Here is a 20,234-nt window from a genome sequence, read left to right on the forward strand (position 1 = left end):
ATGCCACGGGCATGTTTTGCAAGAGCTCTCACTGCCTTCACTGACTGCAGTGACAGTATACTTACGTTATTCAGTCTCTCATTTCCCTTCCTTTTAGAATATGCAGCAATAAACTCCATGCTGGACCAGATCAATTCCTGCTTGGATCACCTGGAGGAGAAGAATGATTATCTACATGCCTGCTTGAAAGAACTGCTGGAGTCCAACCGCCAGACCCGCCTGGAGTTCCAGCAGCAGAGCGAGCAGCAGAACATGGAAGCTGATGCGCAGGGACCACAGCCTCCCACCTAGTGTGTTGGCCACAAACTCTCAGTTGGTATTGCGAAGGGGACATTACTGGTCACTGATTTAACGTAAAACTTGAATAGAAGAGGTACCTCATGCCTGTTACTTGTTCCTTCCTGTGGTTGTGTCCTGCCATTCATCTCCATGTTCTGTTTTTCTTTAGCTGTGTGATAGGTGCAGAAGCACACAGGAGGATGTAGGAAAGCTGGTTCTTCTTGCTCCCCAGCATGACCCTGGCACTGACACTTGGTTAAAGCTGGTTGTAGGAAGCCTGATGCCATGCAGGTTGCTTGCAAGCAGGCCCTCTTCACAAAGAGGAAAAACGAAATCTGCTCTTTTGCACTGTTAAATCCAAGCAAGGAGGGTTATGGCTCTAGCCTCTTCCCTCAAAAGGCCCGGCAGGCAGGGGCTGTCCTGACTCCAGGCTTGCCCCCAAGCATAACTCTGGTCACAGACAGGAGGCCCCTAGGCCAGCTCCTGCCTTGAAAATACACCTTCCCCATTATTCAACATTAACTGTGATGTAAGAAATATTGGCAGATGGTGCTAGATCACTGGACACTTCCATCCCCTTCTAAGCACCTAAGACAAGCTACCAGGGTAATGTTTTTGACTGTTGTAATTGGAAGCTGCCTAACTCCTTAAGGTGCCAGTAAGGACTCGGGCGCTAGAGGGGCAGGACAGCCTGGTGAGCCCCCACCACAGCGTTAGCTGTACAGAGCAGAGACAGGGGCCTGCCTGTCATGGGCTGTGAGCAGAGTCCTCCCTGTACATTTTAACAAGAGCACACGTGAGCATTCTGGTGTCAAAGTTTGTGATCTTGTCAGGATGGCCTGGGGACAGCACTCTGAAGCAAGTCTTACTGTTCTACTTCTGTAGAGTTGAAGGAGGTTTTTTTGAAAGTTAAAGAAGTTATTTATAAGAAATCTGTTTTATTAAAATCAGTTTGAAACAAAATTTGTTCCTGAGAGTCTCCACTATGAGAATAGACTGTATTAAGTCTTGTAGTATTAACAAAAGACCAAGATGCACATTCTTGCCTAAACGAGGACACAGTGCGTGTCCAAGAGTGTGCATCTTTGAAAGGAAACTGTTCTGAGGAGCAGAATTGGGCACACAGTCTCCCAAGAGATAAACTCTTCCTCTGCCTGGAAAGGAAATGAGAGGAACTACAAAGAATTCTTAGTGAAAAATAAGTCTGCATCCATGTATTTAATGAACTTTGTCCCCTATGGAAATCACATTACCATCTTCTTTCGGGTTCAGTAATCCAATCCTCATTCTTTCCACATAATTGCTGTATCCCAACTGTACAAGTAATAACCAACACCATCCTGTATTAGACACGCTAAAGCCAGGCTTATTTTATTCTTAAAATAAAAACAGCAGTAAAGTTGAAGGTTTTTGCTCTATTAAAAGACTCCGAAAATAAACATTTCCAGCAAATATCATATGTAAAGGGCTCTCCCTTTAAGGCCACTCTATCTGGGTTTGCGCCTACTAGAGCGTCTGCACCCAGCAGAGGTAAGACTGGCTGTCTCACCTTTGGCTAGGGAGGAAGGCTCTGCCTCTGCCTCCTGGCCTGTGTTTGCTGCCTCATTCTGTCCTAAACCCCCTCCATTCCCTGGATCCTGGCAGTCGTCTGTGCCTTCCCTTTGCCTGGCTGCATTGTCTTCCTCCTCCTTAGACACAGCGTGTCCCAACACCTCCCCTACAGTGCGATTCTCTTCAGGGAGTGGGCATTCGGCACTAGTGGTAGTGGACTTGCTCTCTTCCTGTAGATTTTCTTCTTCTACAACCATGATTCCACACACATCGTCAGTCACGCTGGCTAGGCTTTTGCCCTCTCCAACAGAGGTGGCCAGCTCACCCTTACCCTCTGGAGACCTCGAAGCTTGTTCTTGCAGGGCTGACAGCTCTGTACCCTCTTTGTCTATGCCACGATCATCATTCATGTTCTTGCTGGTATCTGCTCTTGTAGCAGGGGGCTGTTTCGGATCATCCAGCAATTGGGAGCTGGAGCCCTGGGAATGCAAAGGAGCCTCGGGGTAAGCAGCTGTGGCACGATGCCTCGCTGCCTTGTATCTCTGCAAATACAAACAAACCAACGTGAGAGACAAGCCCAGCTCAGCTACTATCACTGCAGCCAGTAGCAGCTGGTCCAGGAAAACCTGTACAAAAACAGTGGTGAGTGGCAGCTAGAACCTGCAGGGGCACGGCTTGTCTCAGCAGCTCTCCTGGCCTGGCTGCTGAGGCTTTCAAGCAGAGAAGGGTCAGCTCCTGTGAGGAAAAGTGGCGGTATTAAAAACTGAAGTCCCTCTCGCATTACTTAATGCTGAGCGAGTGCATGGCAAACCTGTGGCTCCTGAGACAGGAATCAGGTTTTGGCAACTGTTAAATCTCAGTCAGACTCAGGACTTTGTAGATGTAACAGTGCAAGTAACAGCTCTTGCTTCGCCTACTGCCAGGACGTAACTCTGGGCATGTACCCCAGACACATGAGGTGATGCACCGCCCTCAGCCACAGAGGTGTGATTTAATGTTTATCAGCCAAAGCAAGACTTAAGTTGAAAGCTTAAGTTTTTTTCACTCTGTTGATACAATCTGTACAGTCAGTGAAATTGTTGACAGGAACACTAACATATCAAGAATATCTTCTTGTTACAAGGCACTGAGGTTCTCTACAGAATAAAGGTAAGTATATCATCAATAAAATGACTCATTTGCACTCGCTATCACGACGAACCAGTAGAGGTCTGTAAAGAGATTAAAATGGCTACTAGCCATTTTCAAGACTGGATTTCAGAAAAACAGCAACTCTATATAGCTATCTAACATGCAGTAGGAATCTGGTCTTCAAGACCCAGACAGAGCATGAGCTAAAGGAATAAAACAAAGCTCCTTTTTCCACAGCAGTTCCCTCCACAATCAACTCACTTTCAGTTTTCTGCTAAAGGGTCCCTTGAACTGGAACTAGCATCAGACCTGACAATTTAAGGAAACTAGTTTGAGTTTTCACCACCGCCTTAAGCAGTGCTACTGTAGTCTGAAGTGTGGAATTACAGCACGTCAAACAGACATTGTAATTCAGTTTCTCATTGCAGGCCTGTTCTTTCTCTGTCCTCAAATAGTGGGATATGCACAATATCATAACGCACTGGAACTAGATCAGTCAAGTCATAATGTTATACCCAAACTAAACCAGGTGCAGGCATGCCAATTTGTTTTCAGAGCAATGCAGTGAACTGCCTCTCCAGCAGACAATTCTCTGCTTTGAAACACTCTGCTGTGACAACCCCAAGACACCTAGGCACCCAAGAATAATAGTTATCTGCAAGCAGATATTTAAGGTTGGACTCTTGTCATAAATAATCCCCTCGAGGTCACTCTGACATCCATTTGACAAGCATCTGATTTCAGCTCTAAGTGGGCCAAAAGGGAGGCATACGCACTGCTGCTGCAGTTTCACTCTAAGCTGATCTAAAACAAGCCAGAAAACTGCAAAGCCAGAAAACTGCAAGGCCAATTCCTTCATTCCTGAAATGACTAGCTGCAGGAGTGGGAGAGGATAAGCAACCATTAAAGAACAGCTGTGGTCTTCTCCTGCTACTTGCCATTCCAAATCCACTGCTCTAAGTGCTGGCTTCTGCAGCACCCCACCCTTTTCTGGAGGCAGTGACGGTTGACTAGGAATAGTTAACCTGTCTGAAGACTAACAAAAAACAGTAAGATTTTTTTTTAAACACTAACAAAAGCTGGATACATCCGTGGCAGGGAAGCACAATGGCTTTGGCTGGAGCAGGTTTTGGGTGCAGGCAGAGGACAGTCAGTGTGGGAGCCTCCCTCCTTACCAGGGAGAGGGAATACCGCTCTCCTGCACAGGCAGGTCCCAGGCAGCGGTCACGGGAGAGGGCAGAGACAGTGCAAGCCCTGCGTACCCCCACCACAAGGTACTAATCCAGGCCCCTCACCCCCTGGCAAGTCAACAAGGACAGAACGATGGAGGCAGATTCCAGGCCAGCCCAGTAAGAAAAGCTTCTAGATACAAAAGCAGCAAGGGGCAAAACGGCTTCTTTAGGTGGAGCCAGTAAAGCAAAGGAACAGCATCAGCTGGCAGAGCTTTGTGCTAAGGAGTTTCTAGGAAAGGGTAGCAGACAGACAGACAGACAGACTTCCTGTTGCAGGCTGACCCTGGGGACCAAATGGACTCTCATCAGCTTGTAGCTTCCATCGCATGAAGAGTCTGTCATGTTAAATTTCCTGATTTCTAAGGTGAATACCTGATTTCACCAGGCCCCTTCATGGATGAATCAGACCCGCAATTTTGGCTAAAGGAGCTGTTCCTGCAGTATCGCATGAAAAGATGCGTATGTACCAGCTTTCTTTAAAAGGAACAGCCTCTGTCTCTTGTTCTTTCCCCATCTTGACCCACCTGTAATCTGTCTAACAGAGAAGAGGCCTAGACTGAACAACAGACTCCACAGGTTCAGCAAACAGAGCAGACACTCTGAGGAAGATTTCCAGCCAGAAATGGGCAACAAGATGACAGCAGCAGTAGCCAGGAAGCAGGACTGGACTGCTTTTAGATCTACAGTGGTGATGGGAGACAAACATAGAGCACACCAGGAGAAAGCTATGGCACAATGGACACCAAGGATGATGGAAATGAACTGAAGACAAGACAGCTAACGTGGTGGATTCGCTGAAGAGACACGCATCGGGGTAACAAATGCCAGGCCATGCAATCGCCAAAGGGTCTAACCTGAAAGTTCTCAAAATGCATCAGGGACTTGCAGTGTGCGAGCCGGGCAGCAGAGTCGCTATGGTAGAATTTGTGACACAGCCTGCAGAGGTAACCTGCGACGGGGACCAGAAAATCCAGGCCTGCGAAACGGGAGGGGAAGGGAAATCACAGATCACATTGAATGGAACTCAAATAATGAAAGCATGTTAAAAGGGAAGGGGAGGGAGAAAAAAGTGGAAAGCTTTGCTTCTGTTAATCAGGGATTTGCAAGATGACTTGCTGAATATCTCATCTTACCATGGAATGGCTGTGTGGTTGATATTCAGAGAGAAATCTAGCTGCCAGAGCAAAGAAACTACACAGAGCGTTAAGGGGAGGGGGGAAAGGAAATAAGAATACAATGGAAAACTACAGAGAACATGTGATCTAATGTAATGGGATCAAACCAAGCAGAAGACAGCAGGCGCGCAAGAGGAACACGCAGAGAACATTCACAGCATGAATCATTATTCCATCTGCCACATAATAGTGGAAGGTTACAGCGATATGGAAGGTTGGTGTAAACAGAGCTCTCCTTGGGCACAAAACAGCCTCTGCAGAGCTGCCCTCCTCACAACACGAGTGGCCGTTAAAGGTGTGAAGTCAGAATCGCTTACAGGGTGGGGACCAGAGACAGCCATCTGGAGGCAACACTGCCCACCAGCCCAGCAATATGTCTGAATAACCACTAGGTAGAGCGTGGGGGTTCTGAAGCGGAGGAAACATGCACAGTTTGGGCTCTGGCAGAGAGCTCGATACTGTCAGTACTGCTCAGTATCTTTATACAAGCTGCATTTCTGTTGGAAAGCATTCTAATCAATATGCTTTCAGGCTCCATCTTTCCAGAGCGCCCCTCATTTGCTACCTTTCTTCAGTGGTCCTGCCCTACTTATTCCATTTCCTACCTTAGCAAGGTATCTGGCTCTCGTTCTTTCTTCTTCAAAGAAAAAGGCAGCTGACAAACATAAATCACATCTTTATGTTTTATCACACAGTAATAAAGCAATGTTTGGCTCTTTCTCCAGACAGCAGTGACGTGCACCAGACCTATACGGATGCTGAGCACTATGGCCCAAGAAGTCATTACAGCAGTAGGCAGAGACCATCCTCTCTTACAGATACAGCACACGGCCAGAGAAGGTTCTGTGGGCCTTTGTGCTTAACTCTGTTTGCTTACCATAGGCTGTGTCTGGACAATACTTCTCGCTTCCTTCATAATCCTCCAATGACACTTCCTTCAGCCCAGTCTGGAAACCAAAAGAATGTTAGTGCCTACTGTATCTATGCCAATTCCCTTCCTGGGCTCTTACACTTTTCTGGTAAGCTTGGGAGCAAAACAGACGATTCACATACCAGAGATGGAGTTGCACAGGGTTAAAAACACCCCCTGCACTCCAAGCCTGAAGTAGCTTAGCCATGTACCTCCTTCTTGGTAACTGTTCTCTACTGGGAAAGTAATATTTATCAAGATAAACCTCCCCATGTTTGCTATGAGACCAAGGTACTGCTGGACTACTCAAAGAGACTATGTCAATGTCTTTGTCAGAAATTCTTTCCCTTGAAGAAACATTGTTCGTGCTCCTCAACAACAAAGTAATCTTTGAAGACACCCATAGGAGCTGTACAGCACAGCAAAACATGCTCCAGCATCCCACACATAGTGCCTGATTCTTTTGCATTGTCTTGTGCCCTGGAAGAACCCCAGAGCCCTCACCCTCCTGCTGTAGGGTACAAGGTTGACTGGACTCTTGAAACCCTGAGCTCAACCAGCCAAGACCAACTAAGTCACAGGATCCCACAGCAGATTCTCAGATAGGTCATTCCTTCTCCTTTTACACAGCATACCTGCTTGGCAGCAGAATCCTCGTTCTCTATCAGCACTACATCAAGGTCTTCCTCCTCACCAGCTCCCCCCTCCTCCTCCTCTTCATCATCATCATCTTCAAAACAGCCAACAGCATCCACTGTGATCAACTCCTCCGAATCTTCTGGGCTGCCTAACTCCTTCTCTCCTAGCCTTACCTGTCAGGCACAGAAAACAAACATCAGATCCACTCTGCACTCTCCATTTAACCAAGGAAGACCCCAGACTATAAACAGACTACGTTTGACGAGTAGAAGGGACTGCCAGAGAGGGACAAAGCTGTCTTGCTTCTAGACACATCTAACTCCTTGTCCTGTTTTCACTCAATTTGTTTAAGCTCTAACAATTGAAGTCTGGCAAAAGATGAAAATTTTTAAAAGAGGGTTGGAAAAACTGCACATCTTCCTTCTGGCCCTGCAATAGTCAGGGAAGCAAAAAGTTAAGCTGCTCCACAGTGTAGCTGCCTCCAGTCCCACACAGCTCTCCACTCAGGCAGTATTACCTCTTTGGCTTTCTGTTTGTGCTCAGGGGACTTCATATGTTCCACGAACTTGCGAGGAGTCTTGAAGTGGCGGCTGCAAACAGTGCAGAAAGGACGAAGCGAGCGTTTGGCCAGCTAAGGAAAGGGGGACAATTCAGTAAGTCACAAGAGGCACCACTTTGGAGGAATGCAGATAAATCATGAGTGAAACAGTGTCACAGCCCTGCATCTAAAACAAGGAGACCACAAAGAGAGCCGTCTTTTCAGCAGAAAGGACTCTCTAGCTCTTAACCACTAAAAGAAGGAAAACATGCAGAGTAAAACAAATGCGGCTTATAAAAGGTATTCTGGCACTTCTGCCCTAGGAGCCAATAAATATGACAGCCCACCTGATTTTTACCTTGAAAATTTACAGGCTGCCCACCAATCCCTCCATTCAATAAATTAGGTGAATATGATAGGCCATATTTATTGAGAAAAGTCAAGAATTATAAACTAGAAGTTTTTACTGCCATAGCATGACAACTGGAAGTTCTAACAGTGCTAGTGTTCAGAGGCAGTAGGTACAATGGCAGTGCCCTTAGACAGTGAGGATGTTACTGACAGAACTTTATGTGCATCTCTCCACTCCAATCACTTTTCCTTTGCTGCTTGGGGAATAGGAGATGCTAGACACTTCCATTCAATTCCCATGGAAGGTCAGTACAAAGATGAAACCCATGCTATGGTTGTTACCTTGTGTTCTTGAGTCCTGCGATGCTTGATTAGATCCCCTGTGAAGTGTATCTGACAAGTGTTACACCATCGTTGCTGGGTCTCTCTGAAGTGACAACAGACATATCTGTAAGTCACACCTTTTTACATTCTCCGTGGAATATTGCAATCTGTTCTCGGCATTGTCTTCCCCAGAATTCTTATCTTTGCAGGCTCAGATGTATATTCTCCCCTCCCCAACCATTTATAGAAGTTGCTTTAGCTCATGCTGACAAAAAGGAGCTAGTTAAAACAAGTCTCTGACCTGATCTGTTGTATTAAAAAACTACACAGCAGGTCAAAGTCAACACTGATATCTTTAAGCAGGAAGAAAGTTGTCTGAAGGAGATTAAGGCCCTTGAAATGAGAGGGATTCTGTACCTTACCTAGAACACAGGGGCACCCTGGTGCAGCAACGAATTTTAGAACCCATGTAGGTCCACATTCAGATTGTGTTTTCTAGCGCAGACCAACACTTACCCATCTTTCTCTGCCAGCACCTTCTGCTCCTTCACCATGGGCAGTAGTGAAACAAAACAAACGTTGCTCATGTGCTGAATCTCCCCAAGTCGCTGCTGGTGCTGAATTCCAGCCATGTGGGACTGGAAATTCTGAGAGAGGTTAGGAGAAAAAAATCCATTTAAATGTATTCAAAATACAGAAAATAATAGGTATGAACTATGCTTTCCATTCTCTTGACTGCTGTTTAACAATGAAATGGTATAAATGCTTAAGAGCATGGCTGCCTGTAGATCCACCCACATTCGCTCTCTAGCAGGTTGCTTGCCAGCTCCTCAGGAGAAGTTTATTTTATCTGCAGGCTTATCATAATTTTTTACATTCCCTGTTGCCAAAGCACGAGCCTTGAAAACAAGTCTCCTACTACACCTCCCCACGGCAGCTGGCCATCAAATTCACTTCTCTTGACCACCCACATTGCATTCAGACCTGTGGATTTTTACCTGCTGACTGCAGCAGTTGGTCTTGCAGATGTAACAGTAGAATTTAAGGACTGATTCAGGGCTGGGATCAGCTGTGCCCACCTCACAGGTCCAGTGCCCGGGTTTCAGAGCTGTTGTACTGATAGCTCTGCTCTCACTGCTCTGCTGGATAGTCACTTTCAGTGAACCTCCAGAGCTCAACACCTGCCAAAAGAAGGAGTCAAGATTAAGTCCAGTCTCTCAGTAGAAGACACTAAAAATTACACCTGCTTCTTGTATGCGACCCAAACTCTCTGCCCCTTCAGAAAATACATTTAAGCTTGAATCCACAGGAGGCTGATCAGAAGGACTCTCATACAGACTCCTTCTCCCAACACTGCTAAATCAGCAATCCCTGTGGCATAGTACCAGGCCCATTAGTACAGATGGTTGTTTCTACAGCCTCTGTAGACACTATGTGATCCAGTCTCTGGAGACTGGAGCAACAAATCATGCGCTGGTAAGGGACATGACCAGCTCACATTTCTCCACTGCAGAACTAAAGGCAACTCAGCACCACACCTGATGGACTAAAGTACTCAAAAACAAGGGCAGGATGATACATTCAATCGCATCACCTAATGTCTCCGATCATGGAAGACCAGGTCTTATTCACACCATGGTTAAATCTTTGTCTGCTTACAGACTTACACAGCATAAGGTCCCAGTTTAATATCTAGCATGCGGGAAAGGTATTTCATGCAAAAGACTCTCAGGTTGCTGGCTTCACCTGTGTCTCATTTTTCCAAGCTGCCTCTCAAAAGCAGACTCCCACTATCTGCTCTTGCCTGCTGTGATGGCAAGTGCCACAGCAGCTGCATCTTTACTACCATCACATGAATTTTTTTTTACATCTGCTCTTCAGCAACATAAAGGACATATTTAGCTATGGCCCTCAATACATTTATTTCTCTGTGGCTCTTTCAATTCAACTCTCCATCTTTCCAGATGAATACTGAAATCTTAACAAACCCCATCATCCACAAACAGCCAGCAGTAGGTAAGGTACAGGCTAGGAGAGGTACAAAAGCAGCAAGTCAGAGCAGACTGCGCACTAATTGCAGACATATTATGCCTTATTGCCAGGGACAACAGCTTACAGCAGGAGACAGAGCTCCAGACGTGGGTGCCATCTGGTTCCCAGTGGCAACGGGCTTCTCTGAGATGGAGGGGGAGGTTGTATGTTCTGCACCACCCCAGCCTGCACAGAGTGGTGTCTACTCACCTCAGGAGCCTTTGGTTCCTCAGAGAATTTCCTCTCTTTAGAGAGATCTTCAGCTGTGTATTCCTTTGCGTTGTCTGTACCTAGGAAGTGAGAGTCCTTTTAGCTGCCTTAAATCAAAATAGCAATGACAGAAAAAACAAAGCAGCAGGTGAATGAAGTCAGGGAGCTTTCCTCACAGTGTTCTGGGCCATAAGCCCAGCTCACAAACCTTTCTCCAAAGAAATCCTTATTAAAGAGGGAAAGTTCTCATCATTTGCATTTGGTAGGCAACAGGTTTTAGGGGACTATGTTTGGATTTGGTTCCTAGATTTTCTCCTCCTTTTCCCATCCTGTATGACTGAAGGAAGGACATTTCTGACAAGACCTGCAGGATCTACAGACGCTGATCTACAGGTGCAGTTCCAGCAAGGAGTGTTCTAAAAGCGCATATCACGGTGCCCAGCAACTCACCATCAGCTTGGACAAGGGTGCTTGACTCTTCTGCTCCCTTGCTGTTTGTTGCATCCTCTAATGCAGACTCCTCAGTTACACTTCAAGGATATAAAGAAAATAACCTTATTTGCCACGTTACAGACAAAGAGGTTGAGAAGACACACCAAGGCACAGGTTGGGGTCTAAGCTATTGCACTCTCCACTAAACCTCCAAACCAATAAGCTACTGCAAGTGGTATTTCAGGCAAGGATTCAGCAGAAATAAATAAAAACAATGAAGAGTGGGCATTCTAGAATAAATTCAGAAAGAGCAGCCAAATAATCTGGACAAGGTGGTTACAACTGCTTTTTTGGATCACTGCCCTCTCCTGCAAGAAGCCCGCAGGGAAATAAGTTCATACGGGAAATATTCTTAATAAGAGCTCTGAGAGCTCACTCCTGTCTTGATTGGTGACCTGCAGGGAAACTGCAATACCTGGACAGTACTCCAGGCTGCTCTATGTATGAGGGAACACGCAGAGACCTGTCAGAACTGAACAGGTTCTCAATAGCATCTTACAGGGATTTCATCGTAACTGCCTGCTCTATTCATACCAGTCATGTTTCTTTCCAGAGTCCCTACAGTTCTGCTTGTGGGGGAAGTGGAGCTGTACAAGACACAAATAAAAAAGACTTTGCTTTGTTTTATTTGGTACTGGTGATCTGCTAAGGAGAAAAAAGATCCTGAGGGAATTGCTGAGAATAAATGGCTGACTTGCAGAGAGCACAAAGTGTACTTTACAATGTCTTTCTCCATCCCCCATTTTTCCATCAGGGCTAACAGTTTTCACCATGGCTTGAATGTCTTCTCTCTCAGGCCAGCTCAGTATCCCACCCGCTGGTGTCCTTCTGCCAAAAGGGAGCAGCACATTCTACACAAGCAGGAACGTAGACTGTGCAGGTACTGCATCCAGTGATCCAAACACACACACACCACATAATTTACCAGATTGATAAGTGATAATGTAACCGGGTTACATGGCTATAAATATGCAGCAGGGTTTGGGCAGTGCAAACACGAAGAAAACAAGAGTGGCTGGCATTAACATTATTTGTCAAGTGCTGCCAGCAGGCTCAACACTATACCACACACAGATGGTGACAGCACTCCAGGGCAAGGGTTTGCAGTCTAAACTGCAAATCTAAGGAGCAATCTAAGGGAGCAAAAGCCATCACGAGCATGATCTAAGGAGGAAATGGTATTATATGGATACTTGTCAGGCCATGCTAGAAGTGGGTGTTCAAGGAGGATTTGATGATGATGAGTGCTTTCTGCACTGGAATGAGGATGCTGTTCCAGGCATACAGATGGTACATAGGAGAAAAGGCAGAAGTGGGAAAAAACCTGAAATGAAGAAGGAGGCTGGTATTCCTGGCCAAAGGAATATGGAACAACGAAGCATGAAACAAAAGTTTGTGACATGGATGGGGAGGGAATGCCCTTATCATCTGTGAAGGACAATATGAGAACAGTAAACCTTTTTTTTTTTTTTTTTTCTCCAGAAATCCATCATCTGTTCATTGGAAGTAAACAGAAACACTTCAAAAAGAAAAAAGCTACGGAATTATCTACTCCAAGTAAATACCAGCCATAATATATGCATCAAATGTGGCAGCCCCCAACTACTGCTTAGGAAAGGATTTTCCTAATAGCAGGCTTGGTGCAGTGAGATCTGTCATTCCTCAGACTTGATTCTTTTTTCGGTATATGTAACAGGACTTTGATTAATACCCTACTAAATATTAATGTAATTAAAATTAAATTAGCTTTGGCAAACAGATTAACAAAGCATACGCTCAAATGCATTTGACTTAGCTTTAATTGAATTTATTCACTTTCTGGCTAATCAGAGTCCATAATTCACGATGGTCTCTGCTCACATAATGTTTATCACTCTTTAATGTTTTACATGATCAAGGTGATATCTGAACATCAAAGTAATCCTGGAATATTCTCCCTAAAGCTAGCCATTAATCTCTAATCTACAGATGGGAAACAGAGGTGAAGAAACTTGTCTGAAACCACGCAGTGAATTGTTAACAGGGAAGATAAGAGGACCCAGGAGTCCTGACTCATAGTCATTAACATATGTTGGAGAATTCTCAAATCAATGCCTCCAGAAATCTGTATTCACTCCCTCCTCTTCTCCCTCTGCACCAGCTAACAGCGACAGTTCTGGGAGAGGTGTGGCAGCGTACAGATGGCACCAGGAACTCCATGATGTGCCTTCCCACTAGATGGCAATACAGCTTTGTCTGTTCCTTCCTGCACCCAGGGAGGCAGGGAGTGCCAAGATGGGCCTCCCATGGCCAGCATGTCTGCACGCTGCGCATCCCTTTCAGATAATAGGATTGTCTTTGTCTATTTTTACCCAACAGACAGGGGTACTGGCAAGACAACCTTTGCAGAAGGGATACGGAACTCAACACTCGTGGATACAGGCTTCGATATGAGGGATTATTGATTCCCTTCCCCTTTGCATTTCTCTAAATAAACTACCCTTTCCTATACCTACCATAACCTAACATATTCCAAGGCTTTTCCTCTCTGCTGATACGTGGCTGCTCATTTCCCTTTTTGACGTTTAGGGAAGAAAATTGGAGAAGTATAGCAGAATAGAAAAGAACCTCTCTGATTCGTACAAGAATCCTGGCAGGAGAACACATGAGCAAACTTCACTTTGTTGCGCGTTTACATGAGCTGCATCTCTTATTTTTCATTCCCGTAGTTGAATCATTCATAGCAGAGACCCTACAACACCGTGGATCTCAGCAAGCACTGTAAGATTTTCCGAATTGTCCAAAAGCATCTGAAATACCTCCTACACGCTAGACATCAGGCCAGTACAGTACAGCCCTAATTATTAGAGAATAAAAATACACAATAATTCTAAATCCATTAACTATTTCAATACCCCATTCAATAAATACCTCTTCAGTCTTTTTGCTGCAGGCTCAGCGTTCAACACAGATTCTGTTGGAGTTCTTGGCTCTGCAGGAACACAGAAGGAGATCTCCTTAGCAAAGCAGATCATGCCACCTTTAGCACACTCCCTAACTGAATGGCCAATGACAATAAAACTCAGTTAGAGCAAACAATACCATACACTTGCTTATTCTGAATTTGAAAATTGTAGAGACAAGGTTAGATAATGACCTAAGAGGTCTGAGGTTTATTGCAGATGTCACTGTATGAAGTGTCATCCAGAAAGAAATCTGTTTATGTCTACTAAGTGGGTCTTCATGCTATACCTAGGTGACAAGAGCCCAGATCATAGGAGCATTAATATAAGCCAAGGTGGCATAGTTACCTGACAGCAATCATTTAATCGGGTAACTTTCCCCACTGTATATAATACCGGTCACAACCTCATCATATGCCTGCATTTTTAGATTAGGCACTCGTCAGTCAGAAATAACATTCCCACATTTGTATTGTATCTGACACTGCAAGAAACTCAGTGCCAGCAGTTTCTGTTCTGACAAATGGAGTACAAGTACTCTTTCAACTCATCTTCTCCTTAGCATGTTGATAGCAACTGATTCTGCTTCATGTGTTTGACTCCATGAGATGCCGAGTTCAGCATGGGAAAGGAAATGTGGAAGCTTTAATTTGAAATCAGTTTTATTTTTTCTCCTCATCTTAACTGGGGCTCCCTGTCAAAGTGCCTTCTGAGACGCTTTCATGCAGAAAATATGTAGCTAGCTTATAAAAACAAAAAAAAAAATCCAGGAAAAAAGGATATATGAAGCACATAGCAGAGGGCTGTTATAGGCAGTTTATTTACAGTTAGAGAGTAATGTAGCTGATTAAGACTAAAGCCATCTCCAGTCTTTGCTGCAGGAATAGCAGAAAAGTTTACAATGTCTAGAAGCATTTGTTTCAATACAGGCTCCCCCTTACCTGTGGATGGCGAGGAGTTGTTCTGCTCTGACCCTGCTGGCACTCCCTCTGGGATTTCCATTTTCTCATCACCTTGTGTCTGAGATGAAGAACCAGGATCTAGTTCCCGCTTCCTGTCAGGGACCCTCTGGAAGTCCTGCAATGGGTAGAGAGTCACTGCCAGCTCTCAGTCCTTCCTCAAACCCAACATACTGACCAAAGCACCAGATTTTTACTGTGGGACAGGAACAGGAATTCCAGCACAAGGCAATGGAAAGGAATAGATGGCTTACAACAGACTGTCTTGCTTCAGGCAAGTTTACATGGTTAAACAGAGCAATGCACTTTAATTCCACAGGCAGCCCATGACGTTTCTCCAGTGCTTTAAGTAGCAGCTGCAGGAGACCCAGCTGCTTGCAGAGAGTAGGATCACTTTAGAGGTGCATGGGGAAGGAAAAAGAATAGTCCCAAATAATCCCCCTTCCTTTGGACTCTGCAGAAAGACAGTCCAAGAGCCTCATCCAGCACATCTTTTTGACAAAACGGGACCAAATATGCAAAAGCTAATCTGAGAGGAGGGAAATATCGGTCAATTAATCCAAGAACCATATCCAGGATACAAAAGAGGCCTGGTGGAAAGTGACAAAGGTTTTTACAAAAGAAAAAAAAAATGTAGATTTTACAAAATCTATAGGAACAAATATGATCCTGATCTTAAAACTAGGGAAAACAGCCCAAAGAGTCAGAGTGACATGTCCATGGTAGGAGTAAGTCATTTGGGAACAAACCACGCTAATGGGGCAGAACTCTGGCCTCTGTGAAGACCAAAGCACTCAGCCAGGATTTCTTCTATTGCAATTACTTTGAAGCTCGTACTTCTAAAGGCTCCTTTTATATCTCAGGTTTAAACAGTTCTGCTATGAGGAATTCTCTCTCTTGGGCAAGAAGTGACAAAAAAATCTTTGCATCATAAATGTAAATATGGATCACAAGAACCTTAGGGATGGACTTATTTTTGCATTTCTGTGTCAGCAGCATGGCGCAAAACATGGTTTTCATTGTAAGGCGCCATCCTTTCTCTTTTGTTCTCCACCTAGAACACAGTCAACTGCTATAAGTGCAAAAGGAACACCAAGCTCCCGAACAGTTGGAAACTACAAGCCCACCTTGCGAAAGGTCCGGTTCTGCCGCTGGAAGGGAAGGCTGGGGAAGCCCAGGCGAGCTGGCTTTAATGAGACCCCAACAGGTGGTGGCCCCAGGAGGGAATGTCTTGTAGCCTGAGGGAAAAACTGCTGCAATGCTGGTGCTGTCATGTTAAATCCACGCAGGTTTCCTATAAATGCAAACACACAGCCTATCACAACCCTGCAGTATGCAAAGGAGAAAGAAAATCTTCCACATGTACAAGCAGCAGGTAGAGAAGGGAGGGCTCCTCCACACAAGACCCTGTACCTTACTGGGCATCGTATGGGTGTTCTACACTCTACCCTCTTCAGCACCCACAAAACAACATTTGATGCGATAGGAACTATTACCATGTATCAGGCTATTTAATGATAATTGTCACTGCAGGCTAAGATCATTAGAGCAATTATTTGATCTGAGCACACTAGCACTTGTGTTTGCAACAAACAAGGTCTCATTTTACAGAAATTCGCTGTAAAAAAAGAAAATTCATCCCACATTTGTGCAGCTGGCAGCTTACAACATAGTATGGATGCTGTTTAACACAAGCTAGTAACAGCGTTTCATTTAAAACAACACTGGACGTTTCAAACAAAATATTCCACAGTCCTCTTTGCCACCTGGTTGTCATGCAAGTTCAACATGTCAACCTAAACTCTGACACTTGAGACTCTGCCATTTCCAATTATAATGCTCTGCTTTCTGAACAGTTCTTTTCAGCATCCACAGACTATTAACTGAGTGTCAACAATTTCTTCCAAAAGCAGTTCTTGCTATCCCCATTTCAGGGGTGAGGGAATGGAAGTGACCAGATGCCTCAGCTACAATCTCAGAAGCTGTCCACTATTCTGGAAACCCAGATTTGTACTGCAATTTTTTTTACCTCTCACTTGAATTAGCACATAGAAGCTGCTTTTAAGAAGCTGTCAAAAGAGGCCAGAGAAGTTTGGAGACAAGCACCCCAAAATCTGAAAAAACAAGCTACACTGTTTAAAGCCTGCAACACCGTAGGAAGTACTCCCCTATGTTTGTCTTCAAAAGTAATCTAATCTCTCATTACTTACCATAAATAATGTCTTGCTGTAAAAAGCCACAGCTGTATTAAAAAAAAAAATCTGTACTGCAAGAAATTATCTCCTGCTCTCAGTTCAGTAGTACCTTTAAAGAACCATATATCTAATTCAATTTGAAGTATTTATATTTTCCTATTCCCATTGCTGAAGCCACATACAGTCAATTAATTATTTATGCTGATGTTTCCCAGGTACAGAAGTACTACAGCATCAGATATTCTTACATGTAACCCAAACCTGAACGACCAAAAAAATTCAGAACCCTAAGAAGGGCCACACTGGACATTGCAACCATATTACATGTTACCTGTGGCTAGCTGATGTAGATTATTGAAACAGAAGTCACAACTCAATCCAGCATGTCGAGGTGAGAAGAAGAGGAACGACACTAAGTCAAAGTGCATGTAGAGTGTTCATTAACATGCCTTATCCTGTGCTCATATCTAATTTGCCTCAGGTCCTTGGCATACTGTTAAATACAACTTCTCAATAAGAGATTTTTGCTTTAGGGAAAAGGTCAGCCCACACTAACATCAAACATATCTGAAAGGAGCACAGATGACTAGAGAGGAGTCAGACTTTTTTCCTGACACAAATACATACACCAATCTTCAGAGCGTGGCTTGCCCTTTTTCACAGCCCGTTTCCCTACAACCTGAGAGAGAACTGTAGAGAGCCACTGGAGTCACTAGAGAGCCCTCTCGTTAAATGGGCAGGAGAGAACAAAAGGAGCGTTAATGACATGCAGAATAAATCTATTGTCTTCACATCTGGGCATGATTCACAGGCAAGATTAAAACTGCAGGCATTAATCTAAACGAGGCACTTTAAAACCAGGCACATCTAAAACAGGTACTGATTTTTTGTGTTGAAAAGAGCTGTAAGGTTAAGACACAAGCAAAAATAAAACCACAGTTTTATTCCCAATATCTTTATGTTAAAAATGCTATTATTAAGGCAGCTTCATAAATTTGTTTTGAAAACATCACATCTGGCAAAAAAATCCACTTGTGGAAACACAGTGATGGAAAAACAGTGATATTATCCACCACAAAATGACAGTCATCTCAGGGAACTGAAATTTCACAAGATAATTGAAACCCAAACCATTTTCCACCACAATATACTTCATTTGTTTGTAATGCACTAAGCTTGGACAAAGACAAGCATATACTGCAAATAAGGTTAGCACAGGTGTAACAGACAACCAAATAAATTGTTTTAACCCTCCAAGCAAGAAAGACAAACAAATAATAAGTCTAGGTATTTTATCTAAACATATTGATGGAAGAAAACTCTCTCCACCAAGTCTAAGAGGGAAAGCACATATTTAGTATCTAACCTGATACCTTCTAGTGCTATTCCTGGTTGTGAACAGTTGGGCACATGGGATTTTCAACAACTGAAGAACCTCTGTGATATGGAAGATGGACAAATTAGAAGGGGGGGGGAGGGGGGCGGTGCGGAGGGTAAAAGACGACAAACGGAACTGCCAAATACAAGGACTGCAACGGTTTGGCAAGAAATAGCCATACTATGGTTTCAGTCCATGAAGGATGATTAAATAACTCCAATAAGTAAGCGTCTCCCATAACGACAGTACCTTGCATCTGCTGCATGAGTAAGGCCCGCTGGAGCATAGGATTGGCATTGAGCAGCGATGGTTGATTTGTTGCCCGTAAGCTCAGCATCTGTTGCTGTTGCGGTGGTGGCAAACCCCTGGAAAAGAAGGCATTAATCGTAAGTACCCAATAAAAACTGGACCCTTCAACTCCAGGCACCTAACAAGTATAAAACAGAGGAGAAAAGAACAGCTGAAATGCTCATATACATGCATTAAAAGACACCATACACGGGCACTGTATCCTCTTTCTTCCACTCTCCTGGAATTTCCAAAGCTGACAGATTGTCTATCAAGGAATTTGAGGTCAGAGAGAACTCCTTAGCACCAAGCCCACATAAAGCCTGTCAAGCAGCATTAAAAAAAACCCCAGGAGCTGACTGCAGTTCTACAGAATTATGCAGCACTCGTCAGTAGAAACGAGTGATCTAGATCAGCAGCTACATTTAACACAACAACAAAAAAGAAGTTTGAAAAACCAGGGAGCTCTCAGTAGCTTAAAGCACATTTTTCCAAAATCGATGCCTCCCACACCGAGCCAGACAGGACATAACTGTAAATGGTGCCCCCTAACTGCAAGAACCAGATGGAAAAATAAAGCATGGCCTTCATATTTAAAACACGAGGAGGAAGAAGCAAGCTGAGACGGATTCTCCAGTCCTGAGGAGGGTGGAGCAGACACAAGAGAAAAGTCTGAAGAAACTGGCAGGCACTTCTTCAGGCGATTGCAAGGTCAGGCCCACCTCTAAGCACGACTGCTGACACAGCTACGTCTGTTAGGGCTGTAAAGAGGAACAAACATGGATCAAAATATCCATGCTGACAAAAAAACCCAACCCTCTTAACAGCATTGACAGCAGCTCATCTTCACGTTCACTGCTCCAGATCGTTCCAGTCTCAGAGCTGAGATATTTATACCAGAAAAAACATACTTTTAAAGGTGCAAGATGCATTCGTGCTATCTCACAGCCAGTCCCATATTGGCATTTTAAGGGCAGCTTTGTTTATAGTACAAGACATATGAAAATGGTAAAAAAAGATTGAGAGATTCGTATTTCTAGCAGAACAGAAAGATTCCCACATTTACCTCAGAGGCGTATGCCTTATAAGGATAAAGTAATTACTATAATTTATTAAATAAGGAATTAATTTTCTTCTTAAATTCACGTCCCATTGCTTCGAATTTACAGAGGCTTTACAGAGAACAGTAACTGCAAATAAACACATCATCTCAGAGAATTTGTGTTAGTTCTACAACTCGCAGCTCATCAGGGACAACTGCTCCTATCTAAGACAGTTATTTTCCCTCTTGCATTTTTTTAAGAAAACCCCGGCTATTTGCCTTTTTATTTCTGGCAGATGTCATTTATCTTCTAACAAACAAAACATGATTTTTCCTCCATTTCCCCCGCCCCACAGTGCCCAGTCACATCCTCAGCGCTGGTGCCAGCGCAGAAATAAGTTCAATAATCTCACCTAGGCCAGAAGGCCCAGCCAGAGAAGGGGGGGGGGGAATAAATAAACTAAGTCCAATAATAATATAAAGTGTATGTGTGTCTATTCAGGGCGGCTCAGTTCGGTGCCTACGAGCGTTTCTACGGGAGAAGGCGCTTTCTCCCGAGCCCCCTCC

The 20,234-nt window shown here is 44.3% G+C and overlaps 2 protein-coding genes across 2 annotated transcripts in view; one reads left to right on the forward strand and one right to left on the reverse strand.

Annotated features, from left to right (window-relative positions):
• On the forward strand, positions 1-291 carry LOC104289161 (chromosome unknown open reading frame, human C9orf16). The gene has a single exon (XM_009888068.1). It carries the CDS (start codon positions 1-3, stop codon positions 289-291), a length of 291 nt encoding a protein of 96 aa, XP_009886370.1.
• A 1,331-nt stretch (positions 292-1,622) lies between these two features.
• CIZ1 (CDKN1A interacting zinc finger protein 1) overlaps positions 1,623-20,234 on the reverse strand; it is a 19,869-nt gene continuing 1,257 nt past the window's right edge. The window contains exons 2-16 of the mRNA XM_009888069.1: positions 18,836-18,948; positions 18,587-18,702; positions 15,892-16,058; positions 14,747-14,882; positions 13,774-13,834; positions 10,822-10,901; positions 10,372-10,451; positions 9,129-9,311; positions 8,647-8,777; positions 8,149-8,233; positions 7,435-7,548; positions 6,914-7,090; positions 6,246-6,315; positions 5,048-5,169; positions 1,623-2,372 (exon numbers count right to left, since the gene is read on the reverse strand). Coding sequence (XP_009886371.1) covers positions 1,767-2,372; positions 5,048-5,169; positions 6,246-6,315; positions 6,914-7,090; positions 7,435-7,548; positions 8,149-8,233; positions 8,647-8,777; positions 9,129-9,311; positions 10,372-10,451; positions 10,822-10,901; positions 13,774-13,834; positions 14,747-14,882; positions 15,892-16,058; positions 18,587-18,702; positions 18,836-18,948 — 2,241 coding nt within the window. The 3' untranslated portion in view covers positions 1,623-1,766. The remainder of the gene's footprint in view (positions 2,373-5,047; positions 5,170-6,245; positions 6,316-6,913; positions 7,091-7,434; positions 7,549-8,148; positions 8,234-8,646; positions 8,778-9,128; positions 9,312-10,371; positions 10,452-10,821; positions 10,902-13,773; positions 13,835-14,746; positions 14,883-15,891; positions 16,059-18,586; positions 18,703-18,835; positions 18,949-20,234) is intronic.

Source organism: Charadrius vociferus, unplaced genomic scaffold (genome assembly GCF_000708025.1).
Source record: "Charadrius vociferus isolate BGI_N301 unplaced genomic scaffold, ASM70802v2 scaffold56, whole genome shotgun sequence".
NCBI classification, from domain to species: Eukaryota; Metazoa; Chordata; class Aves; order Charadriiformes; family Charadriidae; genus Charadrius; species Charadrius vociferus.

Coding starts and splice junctions, on each gene's coding strand:
- LOC104289161 (XM_009888068.1), top strand. CDS start 1: ATGCCACGGGCATGTTTTGCAAGAGCTCTCACTGCCTTCACTGACTGC.